Below are 22,898 nucleotides of genomic sequence, written 5' to 3' on the forward strand. Positions count from 1 at the left end.
CACTGGCCATTTTCTCAGGTGGGGAGAAAGGGGCTCATCCTCCTGCTGGGTCTGTCCGGCTGCGTCATCCAGACGGGGCTGGACCTGGTCAGTGCTCCTGCACATTTCTGGGGACACTCCTGAGGCCCTCTAAGAGGTGAGGCAGCCTGCCCAGGGTGGGGTGGCACGGGTTTGACCCAGAGCCGGTGCTGGCTACGCCACTGCCTGGTTGTAGAGAAGAGGCCGCCCACCTCCACGCCTCCAGGAGACTCAGCTCAGGCTCCCAAAGTGTGCCGGCCAACAGCCTGCCTGGGCCAATGCCTGGCTCTGTCTGGGCCCAAGATAGTGCCCTCCTACTATGAAATAACTAATCAAATAAATAAATGTCCTCTGTCAGTCTCAGTCAGAATAGGGCTGGGCACAGGGCTGGGGACCCCAACTGAACTGCCCCTGAGGTGCCTGGACTCATGTCACCTCACCCAACCTGGGGCAGCTGCACAAACACCTAATCAGTAGGAGGAGATAGCTGAGACAGTACGGGCCAGGCTGTCGCCCAACCCAGCAGATAGCAGTCCCTCGCTGGCCCAGGTCTGCCCAGATTTGGAGGTGTCACCCTGGCTTCAAATGGGGTGACCCACAACCCCTCCAGGCAGTTGTTGGGAGTATGTAAGGCTGGGCCAAGGTCTCACACACAGGTGAGCTGCTGCTGGAATGCCGCCCTCCTCTCCTGCATCCTGTGCCAGCTCTGCAGTGCAGCCTCCTGGCGCCACGGCTGGTCGGGCCCACTGGGCCCTTTGCTGCCCGTTCTGTTCCTGGCTGGTGAAGAAGTTCATCTGTACTGGCAGGACGCATGTTCAGAGCTCTCAGCCCTTTGAGCAGTTGTGAGTTTTGTTGCCTCTCTGCTCTGGCCCTGCCCCCTTCGTCCTGGTCCTCGGTCCTCCTCCTGGCTTCACATCCAGAGATGACCCCAGGTTACCAAGAGCTCAGGGAGAGGAGCAGAGACAGCTGGCTGCCATCTGGCAGCTGCCTCAGGCCACCACTTCCTGTGCTCACACTTAACTTCTGCAGAAACTCGCTGTCCTGCATCCCACCCGGCAGAGCACTTAGTGGAGACTTGTCAGCTCCCCGCATAGCTTTTCCGAAGTTCATTAAAGCAGAGGAGGCAGATGGGGCATTCTTTGCACATCCATTTTATTGATTTCTAGAGTTCTCCAAGATAGTCAGGGGCATCGTGGGCACACATGCCTGAGAGTCATGCTAGCACTTCAGTGCACCTGGGACCTCTTGGATTTTCTGTGATGCTCACACAGATGATTTTATGTCCATTCCATACACCTGTGGGCTTGTTCATCTCTAGTGATCTCCCACATATTTCCTTCTGGCCACAAAACATACACAGCCACAGGAACGCCAGGGGAAATGGGCAAGAAGAGGAGGCACGTTGTTGAGTTGTTGGCGGGCTGTCTTGTGATGCACTCTCCCATCTCCACAGCATTCTTCCCTGCTTTGTGCTGTTACCATCCACTAGGGACTGGAGGGTGTGGACACCTTCCACGTGGGTTTAATAGGAAAATTCATACCTCATCACTTTATCAGGCCCTCCTGGGCTGCACGCTTTTCTGGGGCTACGTCACGCAGTGGTCACGAATCTGAGCATTTGCCTCTCTTTCTCTCCTGCTGACTGGCTACAGAGGACAAAAGCTCAGGCCACTCACACAGCCCAGAGGGCTCTGCTGGTGGGGCATCAGCACGGTAACAAGTGACTCTTAGGGGGTTGCTGACACATTCATGTCCTGTCCAGCCACTCCGCACTCGGCAGGTGGAAGGAAGCCCTGCCTTGCCTGTGTGCAGGGCAGCTCTGTTAGGCTTGCTCACAGGTTTACCAGCTTCAAGCACTTTGCTTGATTAGTGCGTAAGCACGTGACAGAGGCATGTGTGCATGGCCTATGTAAGGCTGAGTTTTTCCCCTGGGCGGCGATTCTTCCAGATTGCTCTTCTGCCACCATGAAGTGCGGTTTTCCTTGCTTCCTTGACCTTACTGCGAGTAGCAGATTTTCCTTTATTAGCTCTTTCCCTTTTGTTTACTGTATTTGCTTGCCTGTCTTTGTGAGCCTCCAAAAAATAGGTATAGCCTGACACTTTCCAGCTCCGCATTTTTTCTACCGTCTGCCCAAATCCAACGTGAACCTGCCTGGCCTCGGCTACTGGCATTATACTGTGCTGAGGCGGTCCTACGTCTGTGTCTCTCCCTAAGAGCTGCCATGTCTGGGCGTGTTTGTGTGGCCGCTGACCACCACTGAGGACATAGCATCTCAAGTTTCACCTTTTGGATTTCTTCTGTGTTGCCCTGGAGAAACTTGGTAAAGATTAATTCTGCTACTTGGACTGTCCAATCAACCCTCAATGTCTAACACAAATTCCGACTTCATGAATTCCTGACAGAAAGTGACTTGGGAGAAGGTGAGTACCAGAAAGACAGTGTGAAGGCCCTGCATGATGGCCTTCCTGGGGGTTGTCTTTTTTTTTTTAATTTTTTTTACAGAGACAGAGAGAGGGATTGATAGGGACAGACAGGCAGGAACGAAGAGAGATGAGAAGCATCAATCATTTTTTCGTTGTGACACTTTAGTTGTTCATTGATTGCTTTCTCATATGTGCCTTGACCACAGGCCTTCAGCAGCCCGAGTAACCCCTTGCTCGAGCCAGCGACCTTGGGTCCAAGCTGGTGAGCTTTGCTCAGCCAGATGAGCTTCCGCTTAAGCTGGCAACCTTGGGGTCTCGAACCTGGGTCTTCTGCATCCCAGTCCGATGCTCTATCCACTGCGCCACTGCCTGGTCAGGCCTTCGGGGTTGTCTTGATTTTTAAGTGATCACAGTTGCAAGAGCTCTAGGCTTGGGGAAAAGCATGTTGTAATGCCAGTGGCCAAGGCCAGGCAGGTTCACACTGGATTCTGACAGATGGTAGAAAAACTGCAGAGCTGGAAAAGGTTGGGCCATTCCGTTTAATAAAATCTCACAACAGTGGACAAGCACACAGGCAGGGGAAACCACCTCTCAGGCAAACAAACAGCAAATGACCCCTCACGCTGGCTGGCTGCCAGTCTTATATAGGTCATACACACATGGCATTGCCACGTGCTCACACACTAATCAGGAAAATGGCTTGCAGCCAGTAAACCAGCAAGCAAGCCTAACACAGCTGCCCTATACGACTATAATGCAGGGATCACAGGGTCCTCCGATCCCAGTGACTGTGCCCCCTCGGAGTATCTTGGGCCATCAGGTTTCAAATGAACTGGGAGTGAGGAGGAGGGCAATCCCTGTGACACCTGGACAAATAATCTGGTGTGAGCACTGTCCTGGGGCCACAGGAGATCCCTTGTAAGGCACTTCCTATGAGAAGTGGCACCTTTCAACAGCCTGGGTGTTTGAAGCCTCTGCCTCCTGGGGGGAACAGCACCCACACACCTCTTCTGCATCAGCTCACTGGACTCTGGCCATCCCTTAAGCAGTTAAGGTCTCTGATTATATCCCCTATCCCCAGGATGAGGAAACAAGTGTGGAGAGAAATCCAGGGCTCCAAGGCCCTCAATGTAAGTGCCACAGCTGATTCAGGGCTCACTTGAGGACCGAGGTTCTGGGTATTGGTTAGGATGTGGATGGGCCTCGGCTCCACACCTGCCTCCAATTCCTGCTCAAAAATGAAATCAGCACTGGCAAATTGAACTTTGGGTTAGGGAACTGCTGTGGTCTGACCCAAGTGTTCGTTACCCTCCAAATTCATGGTCTGCAATCTTAACTCCAATGTGATGGCATCAGGGGGTGGGGATGATTAGGTCATGAGGGTAGAGCCCTCAGGAGTCGGACTAATGCCCTTATGAGACCCCACAGAGCTCCCCCTCACCCCTCTGCATGTGAGACACAGCGAGATGTTTATGAACTAGGAAGTAGACAATAATCTGCCAGGCCCTTGATCTTGAGATGCCTCAGCTTCTAGAACTGTGAAAAACTTGTTACACCATCCAGTTTACAGCATTTTGCTACAACACCCTGAATGGAGAGGGGAGTGTGGACCCTGAATGGCCCAAAATGGGGACTTACAGATCTGAGCACCATCTGCTTTCTTCTATTTCTTACATTTTGATGTTTTAGCTTTAACAACCAGAAGAAAGCGGCTGACAGCATGCCAGGCCTGGGGTCCCTGGGCCCCCCAGAGACAGGGAGGCGGAAGTAGAGAAGGCATACTTTATTGCAGCACAAATCCAGTTGAGAAGGGGACAGGACACCAGCAGCCCTCCCAGGGAGGAAACCAGACACAAGGTGTCCCACTTGCTACACCTCTACATGGCTTGAGGGGAGGGCTGAGGTTCGGGTCAACAGAGAATGGACAGACACACTAGAGATGTGAGGCACAACCTGGTTCAGTTTTGTTACAAGGATTGCTCTTCAGAATGAAACAAGACTCCCCACCTTTAAAACACGCACAGTGAAGCTCAACAGGCAGTCCCCTCTCCCCACTCAGAATCCCCCACCCATTGCCCTGTTAGCTGGGCCTGGCGTACTGCAGCTAGCTAGACAATATGCTGGCATCAGACTCCAAATTTCAGGAACAACATTAAAACAAAAATTTTGTATTTTCTTCCCATGAATGAAAGAGTAACAATAATCCAACATCTTGGCTGTAAACTGGTGGAAAACGGCATCTAACATCAAGTTCTTGGTGGAATGATTTTTGGAAGCCATCTACTTACTGCCTGGTGCTCTGGCTGCCCACGTTGGTCCCCCTGCTTCAAGTCACCCTTGCCAAAGCGCCCCTCAACCTCAGACAAGGGCGGGACAACTGCAGTGCCAGGGAGACCCCGGGACCAGAGCAACCAGGAAGGCCGGCTGGGCCTCGCTAAATGGCAAGGCATCGGCAACAAAAGGCAGTGTGCCCTTCCTGCCCCGGAACCCACAGGTTTGCTGGTGACGGTTCTGGTCGAGCTGGGTTTAGGGTAGGGTAAAAAGGCTGGGTCTGGCAAGCAAGCAGGTTCCCCAAGGTGTTCTGGGGACGCCTGTCCCAAAGGGCCCTTGGGGAGGAGTGTGGGAGCCTGAGCCCCACTCTGGGGCGGCCAGAAAGCACGCTTTGACGAGAGCCAGCTTGGCCGTTAATGTCTGGGCTCCCACAGGCCTTCCTGGGAGGCCTTGTTTCTGAGGACACCTCATCACACGCCCCAGAACCCCTTTCGCTAACACCCGGGAGACAGAGCAGCCTAGGAACCACACTCTCAGCAATAAAGCCCAGGCTGAGCTGAGGGTGGTCACTGCCGAGACGGTGGAGAGGGGAGTGTGGACAGTGGCCAGGCACTCAGCCTGGGGCAGTGTGACTGGGCCCTGCTCCTGACCGAGAGGGAGGAGGACCTTGTGCCCCCAGGGTGTGAAGCTGGGATGTGGCTGGCCTATGCCCAGAGGGGAGGGGAGCTTTTCAGAAGCAGCTCAGGGACTGAGGCTAGGATCCACCACACACATAAGCAGCAGGCCAGCAGGGGCCTAGACCAGGCGGGTGACGTGGCAGTTACTGGGCTCGTCCAGGTACAGGGTGCTGAAGACGTCATTGAAGAAGGTTGGGTGGTACCTGCAGGCTCGCTCGCAGTCTGGGTTGAAGTTTACCTCTAGGATCTGGGGCTGCATCACTTGCTTTCCTGTTGGTACAAAACACAGCAGAAACACAGGGCATGGCACTCTTGGGTGGGGGCTGGGGCCAAGGGGCCTGAGCCCAAGTCTCCTGGCTTCTTAGGGGCCTGGCCTAAGCCTGCTCCCTCAGGGAAAGACTGGAGGGCCAGATTCTTATGAGCCACCACATCCAGCTCAGTTGGCTAGTTTAGTTAAAAAAAAGGAAGCAGAGACACAGGCTTGGGAGGCGGTGGTCCCCACCCTTCTGCCCGCCCACCCACCCTTCCTGTTTGCACTTTGTCCTGTAGGCTGTCACCCCTTAATGGTGGGCCTCCCCAGGCCCAGATCTCCCAGCTAACTGGAGGCAAAGGACAACCAAGGTAGCACTGACTAACAATGCCCTCTGCTCCCTGGGAAGGGGCTGGACAATTGGCTTTGGGTACAGAGAGGGGTTGAATTATGGGGAGCCCCTCACCATCTGGATGGCTGCCCCACTTCAGCATGAGGTCAACGGCATACACGGCCCGGGATGAGGGATAGTCGCAGAGGCCCAGGGGGGGTGGCTTAGCGCATGCTACTTGGAACAGCTCTGTGAAGGCTCGGAAGATTTCAGCCTGGGGACCAGGGACAGCTGGGTCAGGGGGGGTGCCCCAAATGGCCTGAATTACTCTTCCTCCATCCCTCACGTCTCCAGACCTGGCCATAGCCACCCCTGCCCCACACCTTCCCGAGTCTTGTGCCTCGGGGCCCCATGGGCTCTCCTCTGCACCAAAGTGTGCAGAGCACCCGAGCCACTCACTCCAGGACATGGGGGCCAGCCTGTACCTCCAGCTGAGTCCCTGTGGTCTCCTTACATTTGCAATTCCTGGGACAGGCAGGGCCTGTGGCTGTCTGGCTGTCCCAAAGGTGAGCTGAATACCCCTCCAGATCACCCCCACAAGAAGCCCTCCACACCGCCTCATGCTGTCTCCTTCACCAGCCTCGGTGGGAGGAGCAGGACCATCCAGAGGAGCCAAAACTCCCCTTCCCTCACATGAACCCACAATGGAGGCTCTGGCCCTGCCAACTTTGCTCAGGACTTACCTGTACGCTCTTCCAGGGGAATTCTGGGTATTGCTTCTCGAACTCAGGGATGAAGTCGTCATAGTGCACCTGTGTCAAACACAGGGCCCATCAAGTTCTGCCTTGCCCTGACATGGGCCTCTGACACGAGCTGGTGTCACAGGTAAGCGCTGGCAGCCTACCGACCCCCTCAAGACACAAATGGGAGGCAAGAGAGTGGGTCTGCGCTCTGGATCTCACTGTGCGACTTGGAAACACAGATTTACTTCTCAGAGCCTCTTGTCTTCATCTAGAAAATGGGACAATGCTCCCTGCCCAGCAAAACTCCCTGGCAGGGCTGCTGCGAGGTCGGGGCCAACACATCACCATGCCCGTGTCAGAACACGGCACTGGCAGCAGTCCTGGGACCCGTGTCTGCAGGGACCAGGCCCGAGATCACTGCTCACCAGCTCACAGGGACCGGGGCAGCAACACCCTCTCAGGCTGAGACTGCACCTGAGTAAGCTGGCAGTCAGCTCAGGTTTCTCCCATAAAGGGCTAGGATGGACTCCGTATGGAAGCCCAATGTCTGTGCCCTCCTGGGCATGTGCCCCCACAAGCAGGGGCCTTCAGAAGAAATGTGACCTTCCAGAGATGACATATTTACAACAGAGAGAAGACAGTTCCCCCAGACACAATGTCCAACAACATCCTGAGGCTCCAGTGAGGGTTCAGGGTCCTAGGGACCAGTTGTCAACAGCCCGGAACAAGAAGCAACAGCCCTTGCTGAGGTGTGCATGTGGGCACACGCCCTAGAGGACGTCTCAGACATGGAACAGCTCGGTGTCCCCAAGCTGTCTGGTACAGCAGGCTTATGAATAATGAAAACCCAGAAATGACCTCAAGGTCTGTCAACGAGACAAGAATAACCTGAGAATGACCTGCAGCTAGACTTACAATGACAAATCTAATCACATGGTGCCCAGCAAAAAAAGAAAGCGGCAGGAAGGTTTGTTCAACGGGTTGCTGTTCTCACAAAAATCTAAACGAGTACAACAGTGGCCAGACTCGTTCAGGGATGTACTCATGCTGGTGAGACTCAAGCCCTGCCTAGACAGCAGGACAGCGGCCCCTGGCGGAAGGAGTAGGAAGGCCACCACAGGCCTTGTGTGTAGAGCAGGGTGGGAGGTACTGTGCCCTACTTCCCTTTCTCCTTTCCTCCTTCCTCCACTCAGAGCCAGCCCCAGCTTCTGCCTAGGCTGCGCCTACCTGTCCCAGGTGCACTGCTGGCCAGCTGGGGTTTGATGCATTAACCTTGAAAGCGGCCTTGCTTTAATGCCCCTTGGCTCCAGGCGCCCGATCGTGCGGGGCAGAAAGAGAAACCGGGCAGGGTCACAGGCCAGCAGCACTCCTTTTTCAACTCCCTGCACTCCTGCCATGTGGGGGCCATGTGACATGCACCTCTGTGCCTCGCCACCTGCACCTGTCCTATTGCTACAGAGGTTCTGAATGGAAGGCAGTCAGTGCTTCTGGGCTAGGCTACAACCATGCTCTGCCTCAAGTCTCCCTGGTATCTGTGAGAGCTGCAGGGCAGCTGCTTGAGATGACACAGCTGCCAGAAGGCAGGTGCTCTGTCTGCACAGCCTGCCCGGTAGACAGGCTGATGATGGCTGTGGTCCGGGCCTGCATGAGCCCACTCCCCAGGCCCTGTAAGGTCCTGCCAGGCCCCTACCTGCTTCAGCACCACTTCTGGGTCGTAGTTCATGACAGTGAAATGTTTCTCATAATCGTCCAAGTCATTGAGGGCGAAGGGCCTGCAGGACAAGTAGGCAGACCCCTTGAGTGGGCCCCTGGACCAGGGCACTGGTTCTCTTCCCCGCCCCTCCTGCTCACTCTGTGACTCCCACAACTCAGCAAATGTCACTGCAAACCATAGGTATTGCTGCCTATTTTACGAGGAATGCTTATGTTCCTTACAGTGGTCACAGGCATGGCGGGTCCCCTGTGGGTTGCGTGGTAAAGAAGCACCAGTGCAGGATTTCCGATCCTTACAGGAGGGGCCCCCTGACCCCCACCCTGGACCCCTAGCCCGCCTACTCTCTCCAGTTACCGGTTGGAGAAACGCAGCCAGAACACGTCATACACGAACAACCTCAGGGGCTTCACTGACCGCAGCAGCACGATATAGCGGACGTCGAACTTGACCCTCCCCACGTCTTCTCGGAGGAACAAGACAGGACTTTCGATGTACTTGGACACAACCTGGAGAGCAGAGGCATGCTCATGGGAGGCTCTCCCCTTACCTGGGCCAGGGCAAAGAATCCTGTAGGCACGCCAACCTCACCAGCTGTGGACTCACGCTTGGGACAGCCAATGCTATCCCCATGTCCTGGAGAACAGACGTGCTCCCGCAGGCCCCTCCTGCCCTGGTGGCCAGAAGGACCCACACCTTGCACTTACTGTCATTCCTCTGCACTTCCAAACCCTTGTCTAGGCTGGGTCAATTTCCTTCTTTAATTGAAGGAAAAGATCCCACCAACTTTTAGGTGTTAGAAACTGAACACAAATTCTTAGCTTAAACCCACCAGCTTTTCCCCTTGCATAGCCAGAAACCTCCAGCGACCATCTTGTGAGACATGCCTCCCTCAGCCTCTGCCCAGGGGCATGATCTTGTGTCCCCAAACTCCCTAACACTGCTTCTGAGGAGCCCCATGTCACTACAGCATCTTCGTCCAGGGCCCCCAGGGGCTCCCTGGCCTGGCCATCTCCCTCTGGCTGTGTGGTCACCCATGGTGCAGCGTGTGCTTGAAGTAAAATACACCTAGCATGGCTGAGTGACCGTCATAGCCCTCTCTGCTGGCAGGGTAGTGGAAGGCATGGCATGAGGGCTTCAGAGACTCCTGTGAGCTGAGTGACCCCACCATCGCTGACACTGACACCAGGACTCACCTGCACAAGACCTTGACACCACAGTCCCCTGCCCCCACCCCAGTGGCCGCCCTGTGCGCCACGCGCACTGTGCCCCAATTGGGGCGCACCTTGGGGCTGCTCTCGCGGTGCCGGATGATGCTGTGGAGGTTCTTGGTGACATGGGTGTCCAGGCTACGTGCCAGGTTCCAGGGCTTGCAGATCCAGTGGTTGTCCTCACCCCTGGGGGCAGAGGGGCTGGCTGGGCTGCACCAGGGCCACCCTCTCCAGCATTTCCCCAGGACCAAGGCAGCAGAGGGACACCTGACCTCCCTGGGGGCTGAGGGAGGTGTCACGGCAGAGGCTAGAGGCTGTCCCGAGGGAAGCCCACACCGCCACAGCCTGGACTTGGCAGCACAGCCTGGGGGCAGCAGGGGCGGGGGGTGCTTACCGGCTCTCCCGCTGCTGGAAGTAGCTGACAAACTGGGGCAGCTCAGTGCGCAGGTTGAAGGTGCGGGGCAGCCAGGCCGGGCCCTCGGGGCCGCCTGCCCTGCGTGCGATGGAGGCCAGGCAGTCCTTCACCGTCAGCAGGTTCTCACAGGGGAACTGGTTCAGCAGCACGTGGGGCCTCTCCTGGCTGAGCTTCCTGCGGCCGAGCAGTGGGACGGCTCAGGGGGCTGCAGCGAGAGGCTCTAGGCTGGCCGTTGGTGCCTGGCTGGGAGGTGCCTCACCTGAAGTCCTTGAAGTGTGAGAAGTTGTAGAGGATGTCGGCGTCCGCCTCGCTCTGGGCAAGGGTGAAGCGAGGGTGGGTGAGGTGGCTGAGCACCTGCTGCACGTCTGTGTAGACCCTGCAGGGGGAGGTGGGCTGGAGTCAGCCAGGCGGAGACTCGGCCCTGGCCTGTCGGCTAAGTGTTGAAGAACTCGGACCGCTACAGCCCCAGGTTGCCCACATTTGTCATAAGGATGAAACGGGACAACCGGAGTATAGAACAAATGCAGGCCCTTTCCTCCCAGGGCAATACAGGGACAGGTCAGCACTACGGATTCCCGCAGACACACTAAGAAATTGACCCTTGAGAAGGGAGCTTACGCCCCAGGTGCCTGCAGGTGAGCATGTGGCCAAGACAACTGTTTCACTGCACACCACCGTGACTGGTCTGTGCTGGCCCTGGGCAGAGGTATGATGGACAGGGCCTGGGAGCCTGTCTGCTGGGGGTGGCAGTGATGGCCACCATTTTAAATCAATGGGGTTGAGTGAGGAGGCAGGAGGGGGCCCAGGCTGGGACAGTGTTTTGGGTACGGGGGTGCTGGGCTGCTCCGGCAGGGCTGGAGCACGGAGCATGATCTCAGCAGGTCTCAGGGAGGCCTCTAACCCCAAGGAGGTGGAGGGATGCTGGGCAGTGGGCCTCAGGAAAGGGGAGGATGGCCAAGCAGAGGGCAGTGGGGGGAAAACCCAGGACTGGAGGAAGGAGCAGCACAAAGTGTGTTGCTCCGTCTGTGGACAGCCATAGAAGGGGCTCCCACTGAAGGCAGAGGCCAGTACACTCTGGCTGGGCTGGATTCACCTCTGAGCCTGTGTTATATACCTGGTGGGCAGGGATCCGCACCTTCACTTACTCACCTGTAGAATGGAGTCTCTGCTCCTATGGGGGCCAGCCCACACCTGTAGACACTGGGCACAGCACCTTCTGGCAGCCCAGGGCCTTCCTAAGAGCCCAGCATGGTCCCTGTCAGCACGGGCGCCCAGCCTTCGGGGGGGGGGGGAGGGGGCTGGCATGTGTAGGCCTGGGTGTTTTCCCTCCAGGAGCATATGAACACATGGGCCTGTAGAGCAGTGTGCAGCAGTCCCGTGTGATCTTAAGAGCTCCCCTTCTAGTACCTCAGTTACCATGGAGCCACCAGGACAGAACAGACCTACTGAGTACCTCCCTGTGCTAGGCAATATTCTGGGAGCTGTGGGAACTGAGTGTGTGTGTGTGTGTGTGTGAGAGAGAGAGAGAGAGAGAGAGGGAGAGAGTGCGCGCAAAGTGACTGAGGAAAAGTCTCACTGAGCTTAGAAGAAGGCTACGCACTTGAAGACGTGGTCAGAGGGATACGGATACGCCACCAGGTCAATGGCAAGTGGCAGCTTCTCCTTGTTCTCCTCCAAAATGGCCTGGAAAGAAAAGACACTGGAGGTAGAAACAGATCTTTGAGAAGGGAAGCCAGTGAACACACATGTCCCCCACCCTGGCACAGCAGGGTTCAGTATCTTGGGGCACACCCAGCCCTCATGTGGAGCCTCTCACCAGAGCGCTCTGACCACTCCTACCCCAGTAGTCTGGGGCTCAAGGCCCCTCAGGTGCTCAACAACCCAAATATTGTTCTTAATCTTCTCCCCACCAAGAAACCAGGCAGCTGAGGTGCCCAGCCTACCCTGGGAGGGGGGTCCTGGTCCTCAGGGAGTCCCAAAAGGCTGTTCTGAGCTTAGATAGAGTGGTGGTTTAAAACACACCCACAAAATTTTGACATTTCCTTTAAAAAAAGGTTAGTTCCTCTCCCTTTGAGTGTTGGCTGAATGAGTTGTTTCTAATCAATAAAAAGTGAAAGAACGGCCTGACCAGGTGGTGGCGCAATGGATACAGCATTGGACTGGGATGCAAAGGACCCAGGTTCAAGACCCCAAGGTCGCCAGCTTGGGCGCAGGCTCATCTGGTTTGAGCAAAAGCTCACCAGCTTGGATCCAAGGTTGCTGGCTCAAGCAAGGAGTTACTTGGTCTGCTGAAGGCCCGCGGTCAAGGCACATATGAGAAAGCAATCAATGAACAACTAAGGTGTTGCAACGCGCAATGAAAAACTAATGATTGATGCTTCTCATCTCTCCGTCCCTGTCTATCCCTCTCTGACTGTCTGTAAAAAAAAAGGAAAAAAAGTGAAAGAACGCTTGCAACTTCATCAAAGGCCCTGAGGCTTCCCCCTCACTTCTCTTGGTTCACCTGCTTTGAAAGTAATTAGCTGCCAGCTCGTGAGGACACTCACACAGCCCTTTGAGGAGACCCCATAGGGAGGAACTCAGGCCTCCACCAGCAGCCAGCACCACTCTCCCAGGTGTAGAAGCAGGTCCTCAGCCCCACCAGGCCTCGGAGGACGTGGTCCTGGCTGTCAGCCTGACTGAGCCTCATGAGAGACTCTGGGCCACTCTCCAACTCCCATCCCACAGAAACTATGTGAGATGCCAGACCGGTGGTGGCACCGTGGATGGAGCATTGACCTGGGATACTGAGAACCCCTGTTCAAAACCCCGAAGTTGCTGGCTTGAGTGGGCTCATCAACATGATCCCGGGTCACTGGCTTGAAGCCCCAGGTCGCTGGCTCAGCTTGAGCCCCCCCGTCAAGGCATGTATGAAAAGCAATCAATGAACAACTAAAGTGAAGCAAGTATGAGTTGATGTTTCTCATTTCTCTATCAACCAGAGAAAAACAAACAAACACAAAAAAGCTGTGTGAGATAATAAATGTTTGCTATTTGTGGCTGGAGTGATTTGTTACCCAGCAATAATATAGACAACCCGGGGCCCAGAGCACAGGCCTGATCCAGATGGGTCAATTGGGGACAAACAACCAGGATGCTTCAGGCAGTGTTTGGCCTCTTACCTTTTCTTCCTGGTCAGTAGAATGTGACCCAAGAAGAAATGATATTGTAATTCATGTCACATTAACAACCTCAAGATCAGGAAGCCTTTGTCCCCTGGACATTCTTAAGCCTTGCCCCTTTTTAGTCACTCATTTTCTCAAACATTTACTAAGCACCTACTGGGTGCAGGCACTCTACAAGCCTCTGAAATACGTCAGTGAACCAAGAAGGGTGATCACGGAGTTTTTGGCGTCAATCGTCACTGGTGAGAATTCAGAATTCATGGGTAAGGTACCCATAGGACTGCCACTGCTACCCAGCCTCCCCCATCAGGAGCATGCAAAGCCGCCACTGCCACACAGAAGGGCCCACTCTAACTCCAGCTTCCTCATTTACTCTTCCCACCACCCTCTGAGGCAGAGTGAGCGGCTGAGGTGCTGGGAGAGAGGGGGCAGGCGAGGCAGCTTCTAGACAGGGAGGAGTGTGTGGCCTCTGCTCACAAGTTACCAAGTCCCCTTGAGTCTGGACTCGAGTTTTCCCACCAGCTGTGCGACCTTTGACAAGTTAACCTCTCTGTACCTTAGTTTCCTCATTCTCAGTAAAATAAAGACAAATAGGACTATTAGTATTGATGTTATAAGAATTACAGTAGACAGTGCCCATAAAGTGCTAAGCATAGGCTCCTTTGTTGCCTGGTTTCCAACTGGGACCAGCCGACAGCAAGTAATGGCAGGAGTCCATAGGGCAGGGCAGCGGTTGGGCCTGGTTCATACACTTCTTCTAACCTCAGACCTCACTAACCCTGGCTCCCTCACCTGGCCCACCCCCACGTACGTATGGAGTCCTGCTGTGTCCTGGCGGGGCCCTGGCCAATGGGCTGTCCACTGACTGCCAGCACCCCAGCCCGTACAATCCTCTGAAAGGATGGCTCCCAGCATCAGTCTCCATGGTCACGCTCAGGCTGATACCCATGCAGTACGGCCACAGGCAGCTGTGGTCTGAGCCCCTTGTCTCTTAGACACTCCCAAACACTATTCCACCCCTACCGTAGCTGGGCGTCATTCAGTGACATCTGGTGACTAAATGGAGAACGTCTCAGAAGCCACCAGGCAAACAGGCTCAGGGGTGGGAAGGGAAGGGTCACACCTGATAGTGCACATCAGGCGGCTCAGGCGTGCAGGAGTTGAGGTCCAGCATATTGGCGGGGGCCCAGGGCAGCAGCATGCACTTCCGGATCAGAGGATCTGTCTCTCCATAGGCAAAGTCCCGGGTTACTTCCTCTGCACCAAGACACACGTGCTCGTCAAGGGGTGGCAGGAGATTGGGCCCAGCCCATCCTCCAGGGTGGGCCAGTGTTGCACTTACCACCCGTGTCCAGATCCCTTAGGGGCCACAGCAATGTGTAGGCCACCTGCTGGGGCATGTAGAAGAAGGGTGCGGTGGCAAAGCTGGGAACGTCTGAGTGTTGGATGCGTGAGCCAAACTCGTCCATGATATACCACACTGGCACCTTCTCCTCGGCTGTCTGTGGGCACAGCACACACAGCCGTCGTCCACTGGCCCAGCCACCTATCCTCCACCCATTCATGCACCCAACACCAACCACCCAACTCTCTGAGCCTGGAGCAGCAACCACGCAAACCCCAGGCCCTTTAACCTGGGGCCTCTGGGGCAGTGGCCTTGCCCTGGCAGACCAGGACCAGGGCAGCATATGTCAGGTTGGTTCATGTTTTTACAGCACATGGAAAGAAAGCACTTAGCCTAGTGCTGCATGGGTATGCCTGGTCTTGTGTATGGCGACGGACACTTGTAGTTCAGGAGAGGTGACATCTAAGCTGAAATCATACCAAACAACTTGTTTTTTTCCTAACCTAAAAGCTGGGAGGGGCTGGAGCCTAAGGGTGAGTCTGAGGAGGCAGGGAGCAGGGTGCTGAAAACTCAAGGACGTGTGCCGACAGGACTCAAGTGACAGGACCAGAAGCCGAGCAGACACCTTGCTTGGTTCCTGGTATTTGCTGGCCCAAGGCAGAGTAGAAGGCCCATGATAAAGCCACAGGGAATGAAGAGGTGTCAGTGGGCCCTGGGAGTAGGTGAGTTTGCTCACTTGTACAGTAATGGCCCCTGGGCTGGGTCTGGGCTCTCCTGGCTGCCCAATCTAACTGAAACTTGCATAGAGCAGTGAAGACCTGGTCAGTGTCCTTTGCCTCCCCTGGAGCCTGGCTGTCCACTCACCCCATGGGACAGCTGGTAGGTCTGGTTGAACTTCCACATCTCCTCCAGCACCTGGTCCACGGCCTCAGTGCTGGGCAACTCACCATGGAACTCGACACCCATCAGGTTGGCCATGCGGTGCAGCAGCCCAGGCACCTGGTACAGCTGTTGGCGGGCATGCTCCACGTGGCACGTCCAGGCGTGGTCGATGAGGAAGATGCTACAGGCACAGGCCATGGGAAGTGTGAAGTTGTCATAAAGGCACAGCAAAAAGGAAAGTGGCAGCAGACGAGGAGGTGGTAGGGGTCCGGGGCTGTGGCCTGGACTGGCGTCCAGCCTGAGACCTGGTCTCCCCAGCACCAGTGGCCCGATGTGGGGATCTGACCTCTGCCAACCACTCACTGTGTGGCCACACAAATCCCAGGCACATTCCTCTCCCTCTTCTAGTCTATGAAACAGGATGAAAGAGGCCAATACCCTGTCACTGGCTGATACAGCATCAAATGAGACAGGACACACAATGTGCTGTCCTCAACTGGACTGTCCTCTCACCCATGCCCCTCCTTGCTACCTGCAGCCTGGCCCACAGCAGGAGCTCCGCAAAGCAAGACTGCCCATGCTCCAAGAAGCAAAAAGCAGCCGCCACGTGGAGCTCATTCACGCATGCTGGGACTTACAGGCACTTCCTGGGGAGCACCAAAGCCTTTTTTTGGGAGATCTCAAGTAACCACACATATGGACACTTGCAGCCCACACACCAGTTTCCCTGGAGGAGCCTGGGTGGGCCAGCAACGCAGCTCCTGCATAACCACGGTGGGGCTGAGGCAGGGGGAGGATGAGGCCATGCAAGCCCTCAGGACAGGGCTACCAAAACACTGACCTCCCACAAACAAGTGGGGTACAGCCTCACCTCTGCTCCCTTACTAAAATCAAACGAACAGCAAATGTCCCAGGACTTAGGCTGGGTGGAAAGTTGGACAGTATTTACTGTGCTTAATACAATTGACCCTCCATATCCATGGGTTTCAATCAAACTGAGGTGAAAAATATTTGAAAAATGTTATTGTTGCTGACATGTACTATGTAGTAAGGCTTACTGAGGACTGAACATGTGCAGATTTTTTAGGGTCACTATTCCCTGAATACAGTATAACAACTGTTTACGTAACATTTACATTGTATTAGGTATTATAAATAATCTAGAGACGACTGCAGGTTATAGGCAAATTCAGGGTGAGGTAAAAGTATGTTTACAGTTGTTAGTATGGACAGTAATACATTAATAAATTAGACAAGAATAAACTTTCACATACTATACTTGCAACTGTACTACACCATTTTATACAAAGGACACGAATGTTTGCAGATTTTAGTATCCAGTTCCTCATGGATACCGAAGGACGGGACGACTGTATTACTTTGTATATCCCAAAATAAATGACTTCTTCCTGACCTCTTGCTTGGAGTTTATGGTTCTGTGATGGAGTGCAGGGCCAGGCCTTCAAAGTGGACACTGTGCAACTGCACACAGGGGCTGCACACGACTGGTGTGGCAAAGGGGATAGGCAGGGGCCTGGCAATAGGGGAGACTCAGGCCTGGGGGGAGAAAGACCCAGGAGAAGGGGGAATCTAAACCCAGGAGTCTACCCTAACCCCTCCCAAGCCTGACTGGTGGTGGTGTGTGGTGCAGGATGCTGAGGCAGCTAGCCCCTTGAGGTGGCCACAGTGCCCAATTTGCCCAAACCCAGGCCCTGGAGCCCACACACATGGGGACTGGTGGCACAGCATTTAAAAGGAGAGATAGCAAATTGCTTCATGAGAACATGTGGGTGGAGGTGCTTGGTTGCTGATTACCTGTGTGGCCACTCCCTTCCCTGAGGAGCTTTGGACACAGGGGCCTGCAGGTCTGTCCTGGCTGATGGCCCCTCTGGGCCCTGGACAAGGCCCAGCCCTGCTCTAGGCCTCTGTGTCCTCCCCTGAGTACTCAACCAGACCACACTCCTCTTTCCTGGGAATAAAGTCCCTGGAGAACATGATGAATAGTTTCCTGGGCTCCACCCAGAGACTCAGATTCGGGAGGCCCAGGGGTCCTCGGAAAAGCTCGGGTTCACAAGTATGACTGTCAAGGGTTTGATACCCACACTCAACAGCTGTGTGACCTTCGGCAGGTCCTTCGTGTTTCCTCATCAGCAAAATCAGAACTCATCACCTGTCAGGTGACCGCTATGACAGGTGTAACATGGGGAGGCTGTTCTCAAGAAGGAAGGAAACACGACGAACATGGAGTGTCATCAGTAACAGGACTGACCCAACCCTGAAGCCCAGGTGGAAACATGGTAGCACAGTGCTCATCACACAGGAAGCACACGAGTATCTGCAATTGCTGCTTCTCCCAGTGGTGATGGCCTTGTGAAATCTCCCTGAAAGGAAGCCTGGCCCCCAGAGCCACGGTGTGGATGACGGACATCCCGCCTAGGCCCCTACCTGTTGGGGTCAGCCGCCTGGAGCCTGTTCTCGTTGGTCACGATGACCTTGTAGCAGCGCTCACTGCCAGGGTTGGGCTTCTTCTTGTGCGCTTCCTGTGCAGCCTCCTCCTCACTTTCCTCCTCCTCCTCCACTTCTTCTACCTGCATTATCCCAAACATCTCCCCCGCATCGAAAACCTGGAGGCCACAGCACGGGGTGTTGGCAGGATACTCAAACCTGAGCCCTCACCACAGCAGACTTCCACTCCGGGCCTACAGGTTAAACTAAACCCCTCAGGAGACATAGGACCTGTTTACTGTCCAACCACCCATTTCATAGGTGGGGAAACTGAGGCTCCTAGAGAGAGCAGTCAGAACTACAACCCAACCAACCCTACAGGTTCCATGCTTAGAAGTGGGCCTGCATGCATGTGTCCAAATTATGTCTGCTCTGGCCCCTTGCTCCACAGGGAAAACACGGTTCCAAAAGGCAGACGGGGATGGGGAGGCTCTGGTCACATCGGAAGTCTCAAGACCTTGATAGCCAGGGATCTTCACCCCAATTTTGTTCTCACTAGAGGAACCAAACCAACACAAAGACAGCTGAGGCAACTCTGACAGAAACAGGTGTCTAAGAGCCTCCTGCGGCCACCATGCCAGCCAAGCAGCGGGAAGCATGCCCTGGGGCCTGTCTCCTGAGGTAGCAAGCCAGGCTGGGACAAGAAGATAAGGGCCTTTGTCCTTGAGTTTCCCTGGGAAAGGACAACTGCCAGCTGCCTGCAGTCGGTGAGGAGAACGTGTGAGCCTCATTGTGTGCTCTGGAGGCAGGTTCCAAACCTCATTCAGATACCTTGAATGAGTCACTTTACCACGCCATGCCTCAGTTTCCTCATACATACAATGACCTACCCCTACTAGAGGGTTGTTGGGAGGATTAACAATTAACACGCATAGAGAGCTAGAACCTAAGCCTGGCAAATGCTCTGTAAGCCCTTGCTACCATCATTCCACTTCCGGGGCCTATCTCTCATCTGGGGAGTTATCATCCACTTTCCAGGAGACCGGCGAGTTAGGTCAACACAACGCTGCACAGAAAGTCCCTGGCACACAGCAGGAACAAGGGCCTGTCCCCGTTTTCCACCCCCCCCCCCAGCCAGTTTCTCAAAACTCTTAAAACAGGAAAAAATCTATCCCAGCAGTTGGAAACCAGCTAGCTACATGGGCACAGGCAGCTTTCATGTGCTGGGCAGCACAGGAACTCTGGGGGTGCGAGGATGAATCACTCATGATCCTGCCTGGCGGGGGCTGATGGACGAGTGGCAGAGCAAAGTGGGGCTGGACCATTTGGGAGGACCAGGTAAGTGATGCTGGACCTGGAAGGCCCAGGAAAATTTTATGGAGTGGAAGAAACATAGTCAGAGGTGAGGTGAGCGCTACTGGGGAGGGAGGGGGGCTTAAGCACGTGGCTATGGGTGGGGCTGAAAGAACACCAGGCAGGGAGGGCTGAGACCAGGTTCCTCGAAAGATAAGGGGAGCTCGAGAGCTCTGAACTCGACCACTTTCTGGGTTCTTCTATAATTCTTACAGAGCCTGGGGAGGCCACTATGTTACCTTCAGTTTAGAGATTAGAAAAGCAGCTCATAGGGCTGGAATCCACACCCTGGGCTTCAACCTAGAACCTCAAACCCCCAAACCTGACAAGAGGGAGTGAGCAGAGTGGGGGCAGCATAAGGCCTAGGGGTAGAGGGCCTGCCTCAGGTCCGGCTTTTTCCTAGCTGTGGCGTGGGGCTGACCACAATCCCCTAATGATGGAATTGGGAGGTACATGCAGGCAGAAGAGCTGCAATTTACTTTAAAACACTTCCCTGAGCCTCTCCAGGGGAACCTTTCTTTTGCAGCAAGGCACCAGGGTCATGGGCCTCGCTGACGAGACTGAGGACCCCATTTCCTGTGGCAGGTGCCTGTGCTGCTGGAGTGTCCCTCCCCTACACCTGCATCCACAGCAGCAGCAGGTTTCCCTCGGAAAAATGGCTGCAGGGTGGGTCAGGCAGAGTGGTGACTCACAGCTCTGCCCATAACTCAGAATGGCAAGGGAGGGCCATGGAAAAACACTGGTTGTGGAGCAATGGCAGACAGGGCAGAGGGGGCACTACAGTCTGGTGATCGCCCTGAAACTCATCGCATGCTTCCCACCCCCTCCCTGTCAAGACAGTGGGAGCCAGGGCCGTGTTTTACAGTCCTGCTCTCTTAGTGGAGGCTCTGTAGGGTGAGTGACTTGCCCAAGTGAGAGTTTACTGCCCATGGAGGCTGGCTGGGCTGGAGCTGGGTGTTCTCACAGGGCGCTCCCTTCGCCCAGCACATGAGGACCTGTCTATCCTCAGTAACAAACTGCCAGGGTCCCTACCCACCCCTGCACAGGCCTCGGACCAGGTCAAGTGCTCAGGAAATGCCTAGGGGTGGGAGGGATTCACTATTACAGAAGATAAGTGTGTACTCACTGTCTGCTCTTGACACTCTTTTTTTTATAGCAACTACCTAAGTTTTAATCAGGAAAAGTACTGGTCCAACCCCAATTTTACAGATAGAGAAATTGGCTGAGAAGAAGGGTTTTGTCCAGGCTCAGGAGACACCCTTTTCCTGCTCTGGAGTTTCCCCTCATCACCTGCAGGGCTGTCTGTCTTCACTGCAGGAGGCAGCCTCCTGAAGGGGAGCCTGGTTCCAGCTGAGGAGGACCCACTAGCTGGCTTGTGAAAGTGCTCTGTCTTCAGCATGTGGGCTAACTACCAAAAACCAGGGCCCATCCTTAGCCAGGACCCACAAGGAGCTTCTTTGGAGGCCCAGGCTAGAGCAGCAGGTGAGCAGAATGGAACCGTCCCTAGAAAAGGAACAGAACCTACAAACATCTACCTTCCCATTTTCTTTTAGATTTGTTCTCCACCTCTCAGACCTGCAAAATGAGGGTGAGTCAGACTCAAATCAAATGAGGGAACATGAAACAATTTTATGTTCCAAAAGTTAAAGTGACACAAATTCATGGGGTTCCTAATCTTCCAAAGGGAGGCAGTGGCTGAGAGTTTCCAGTTCTGAAGTCTGACAGACCTTGGGGGAGTCACTTTCTCTTCCTGCGCCTCAGTTTTCTCAACCGTATAATGGGGGTGATGCCTCTTATTCCTCAAAGGACTGCTGTGGGGTTTGAGGTGGAGGAATGAGCTCAGGGAACGGCACACAGTAACAGGAATCAAAGTTCATTTTAGTTCCAGGTGCCACCGTAGCCCTGGCCCAGCCCCAAGTGCTGGCAGGTCCGGGACCACGGGTACAGGGCCCTGGCAGCCACCCGCAAGCCCCACAGTTTAGACGGCTCCTAAACTGCCAAGGAGGCGCAGTCGCAGTCGGTCACAACACTTGTAGCTCTTCATCAAACCCCTGCCCGCTTTTCTGACCTCGTCCATCCACACTGCCCCAACTCCCCGAGAGACACACACCCGTCCTGTACGTCTCACTGAGGCCTGCCCGGCTGCGCACAGGTTCCCTGCCCAGCAACGCACTTGCACATAGCGAGCTCCCCCCACACCCTACCCACCTCATCTGCACGTGTCCTCCAGGAGGCCTCGTGCCTGCCCCAGGCGGACCCAGCCCAGCCTCCCAGCCGCCAACCCCCAGCAGTTCTCGGTCAAGGGCCAGCCCGCAGACCACACCCTTCCCGGGAGAAGGGTCCAGAGCGGTCCATCCCCGGCTCATTCAGGGCCCGCTCTGCACCCCACTGCTCCCGGCCGGCCCGGCGCCTCGACCTCCCCGCGTCGTCCCGGCCCGCACCTCATGCTCCAGCTTGTGAAGGAGGCGACCCCAGTACCGCTCGGGAACCCCCGACGCACGCAGCGCTGGGCCGTGCAGCGCCGCGAACTCGGCCAGGGCCTGCGCGCCCTCCTCGGCGTCCGGGCCCTGCCCTGAGTTTGGCGCCGACTCCGGCGTCAGCACCAGCCTCGCGTCCGCCTCCATGCCGCCTCCACCAGCGCGAAGCCAGCGCCGCCGCAGCCCTTCCGACTCGGTCCGCCCTCCAGTAGCCTCGCCCCGCCCCGCCCCGCCCTCCTCCCGACTCCCCAAGACCCCGCCCACCGCCGGTCTACACGCTCCGGCCCGCCCCATGCGAGGCTCAAGGGGAGGAACCCCGGAGAGCCCGGAAGCCCGGCCGTCTGAAGGGCGCATGCGCAAATGAGCACGCTTGCTTACGCGAGCCGCGCAGGAACCGGGTGCGTGTGTGGCTAGGCTTTGCCGGTGTGTGCGCACGCGTGCCAGGTGAGGGCGGTGCTTCCTCCCCCTTTCCTCCCAGCTGTCTCAGGGGTGTCCCGAGCGATGATTTACAGCTGTGGGAAACGGGGGCGGCTACAGAGCCCGTCCAGAACGGGGAAACTGAAGCTCAGAGATAGTACTGTGACCAGGCTGCCGCTTCCAGTGGCACCGAGCCACTTCCAGGCCCCTTGGCAGTAGAGGGAGCTCCCCGGTGCTCAATGCCTTACCAAATTTAGTTGCTGCAAAATGGTGGGTGTTAGATTCTGGCCCAGGGTCCCTTACCAAAAACGTCAACTAGCCAGGTTAGACTTAAGGTGATCTGGCGCCAGGATAGTTCTGTAACACTCCATCTGAGCAAACCGATATCCCTTGTCCCCTGACCCACCCTCCTGCTGGAGCAAATTCTCTCAAATGTCCCAAAATTATCCCAAAACAAATTTATCTAGTCTTGCTCACTAACCCTATAAAAGCTTAAATGCCCAGACACTCAGGGCTGACGCTATTTTGAACTCAGCCCATCTGTTCTCTGACGCATAAATAAATTTATAAAACTCATCAGACCTTGTGCGTCCATGCTTTGGTGACCTAACTGGGCATTTTCAGTATCCTTACACTTGGATTCGGAGTGTAACTTTCTGCAATTAAAGCAGGGAAGTTTTTCTTACAAGTTGAGGTATTGCAAAGGTATTTCAAGGTGAAATTACAGGATTTCAAAAATTATTCTTTGAACATTCTAACTTTTC

The 22,898-nt window shown here is 55.3% G+C and overlaps 1 protein-coding gene across 2 annotated transcripts; it reads right to left on the bottom strand.

Annotated features, from left to right (window-relative positions):
• Window positions 1-4,209: 4,209 nt before the first annotated feature.
• Window positions 4,210-22,026, bottom strand: TTLL12 (tubulin tyrosine ligase like 12). 2 transcript variants are annotated; one of them, XM_066358611.1, is made up of 14 exons: window positions 21,682-22,026; window positions 17,888-18,066; window positions 15,425-15,623; window positions 14,558-14,717; window positions 14,339-14,472; window positions 11,652-11,734; window positions 10,311-10,427; window positions 10,031-10,225; window positions 9,711-9,822; window positions 8,783-8,934; window positions 8,405-8,486; window positions 6,715-6,783; window positions 6,107-6,245; window positions 4,210-5,660 (listed from the first exon to the last, which is right to left on the bottom strand). In XM_066358611.1, exons 1-14 carry the CDS (start codon window positions 22,009-22,011, stop codon window positions 5,509-5,511), a joined length of 2,103 nt encoding a protein of 700 aa, XP_066214708.1. In that variant the 5' UTR covers window positions 22,012-22,026; the 3' UTR covers window positions 4,210-5,508. The 2 variants fall into 2 exon arrangements, with proteins under 2 accessions (XP_066214708.1, XP_066214709.1); XM_066358612.1 differs by lacking the exon at window positions 6,107-6,245 and having other exon boundaries at window positions 5,514-5,660.
• Between the last annotated feature and the right edge of the window lie 872 nt (window positions 22,027-22,898).

Source organism: Saccopteryx leptura, chromosome 1, assembly GCF_036850995.1.
Source record: "Saccopteryx leptura isolate mSacLep1 chromosome 1, mSacLep1_pri_phased_curated, whole genome shotgun sequence".
Classification (NCBI taxonomy): Eukaryota; Metazoa; Chordata; class Mammalia; order Chiroptera; family Emballonuridae; genus Saccopteryx; species Saccopteryx leptura.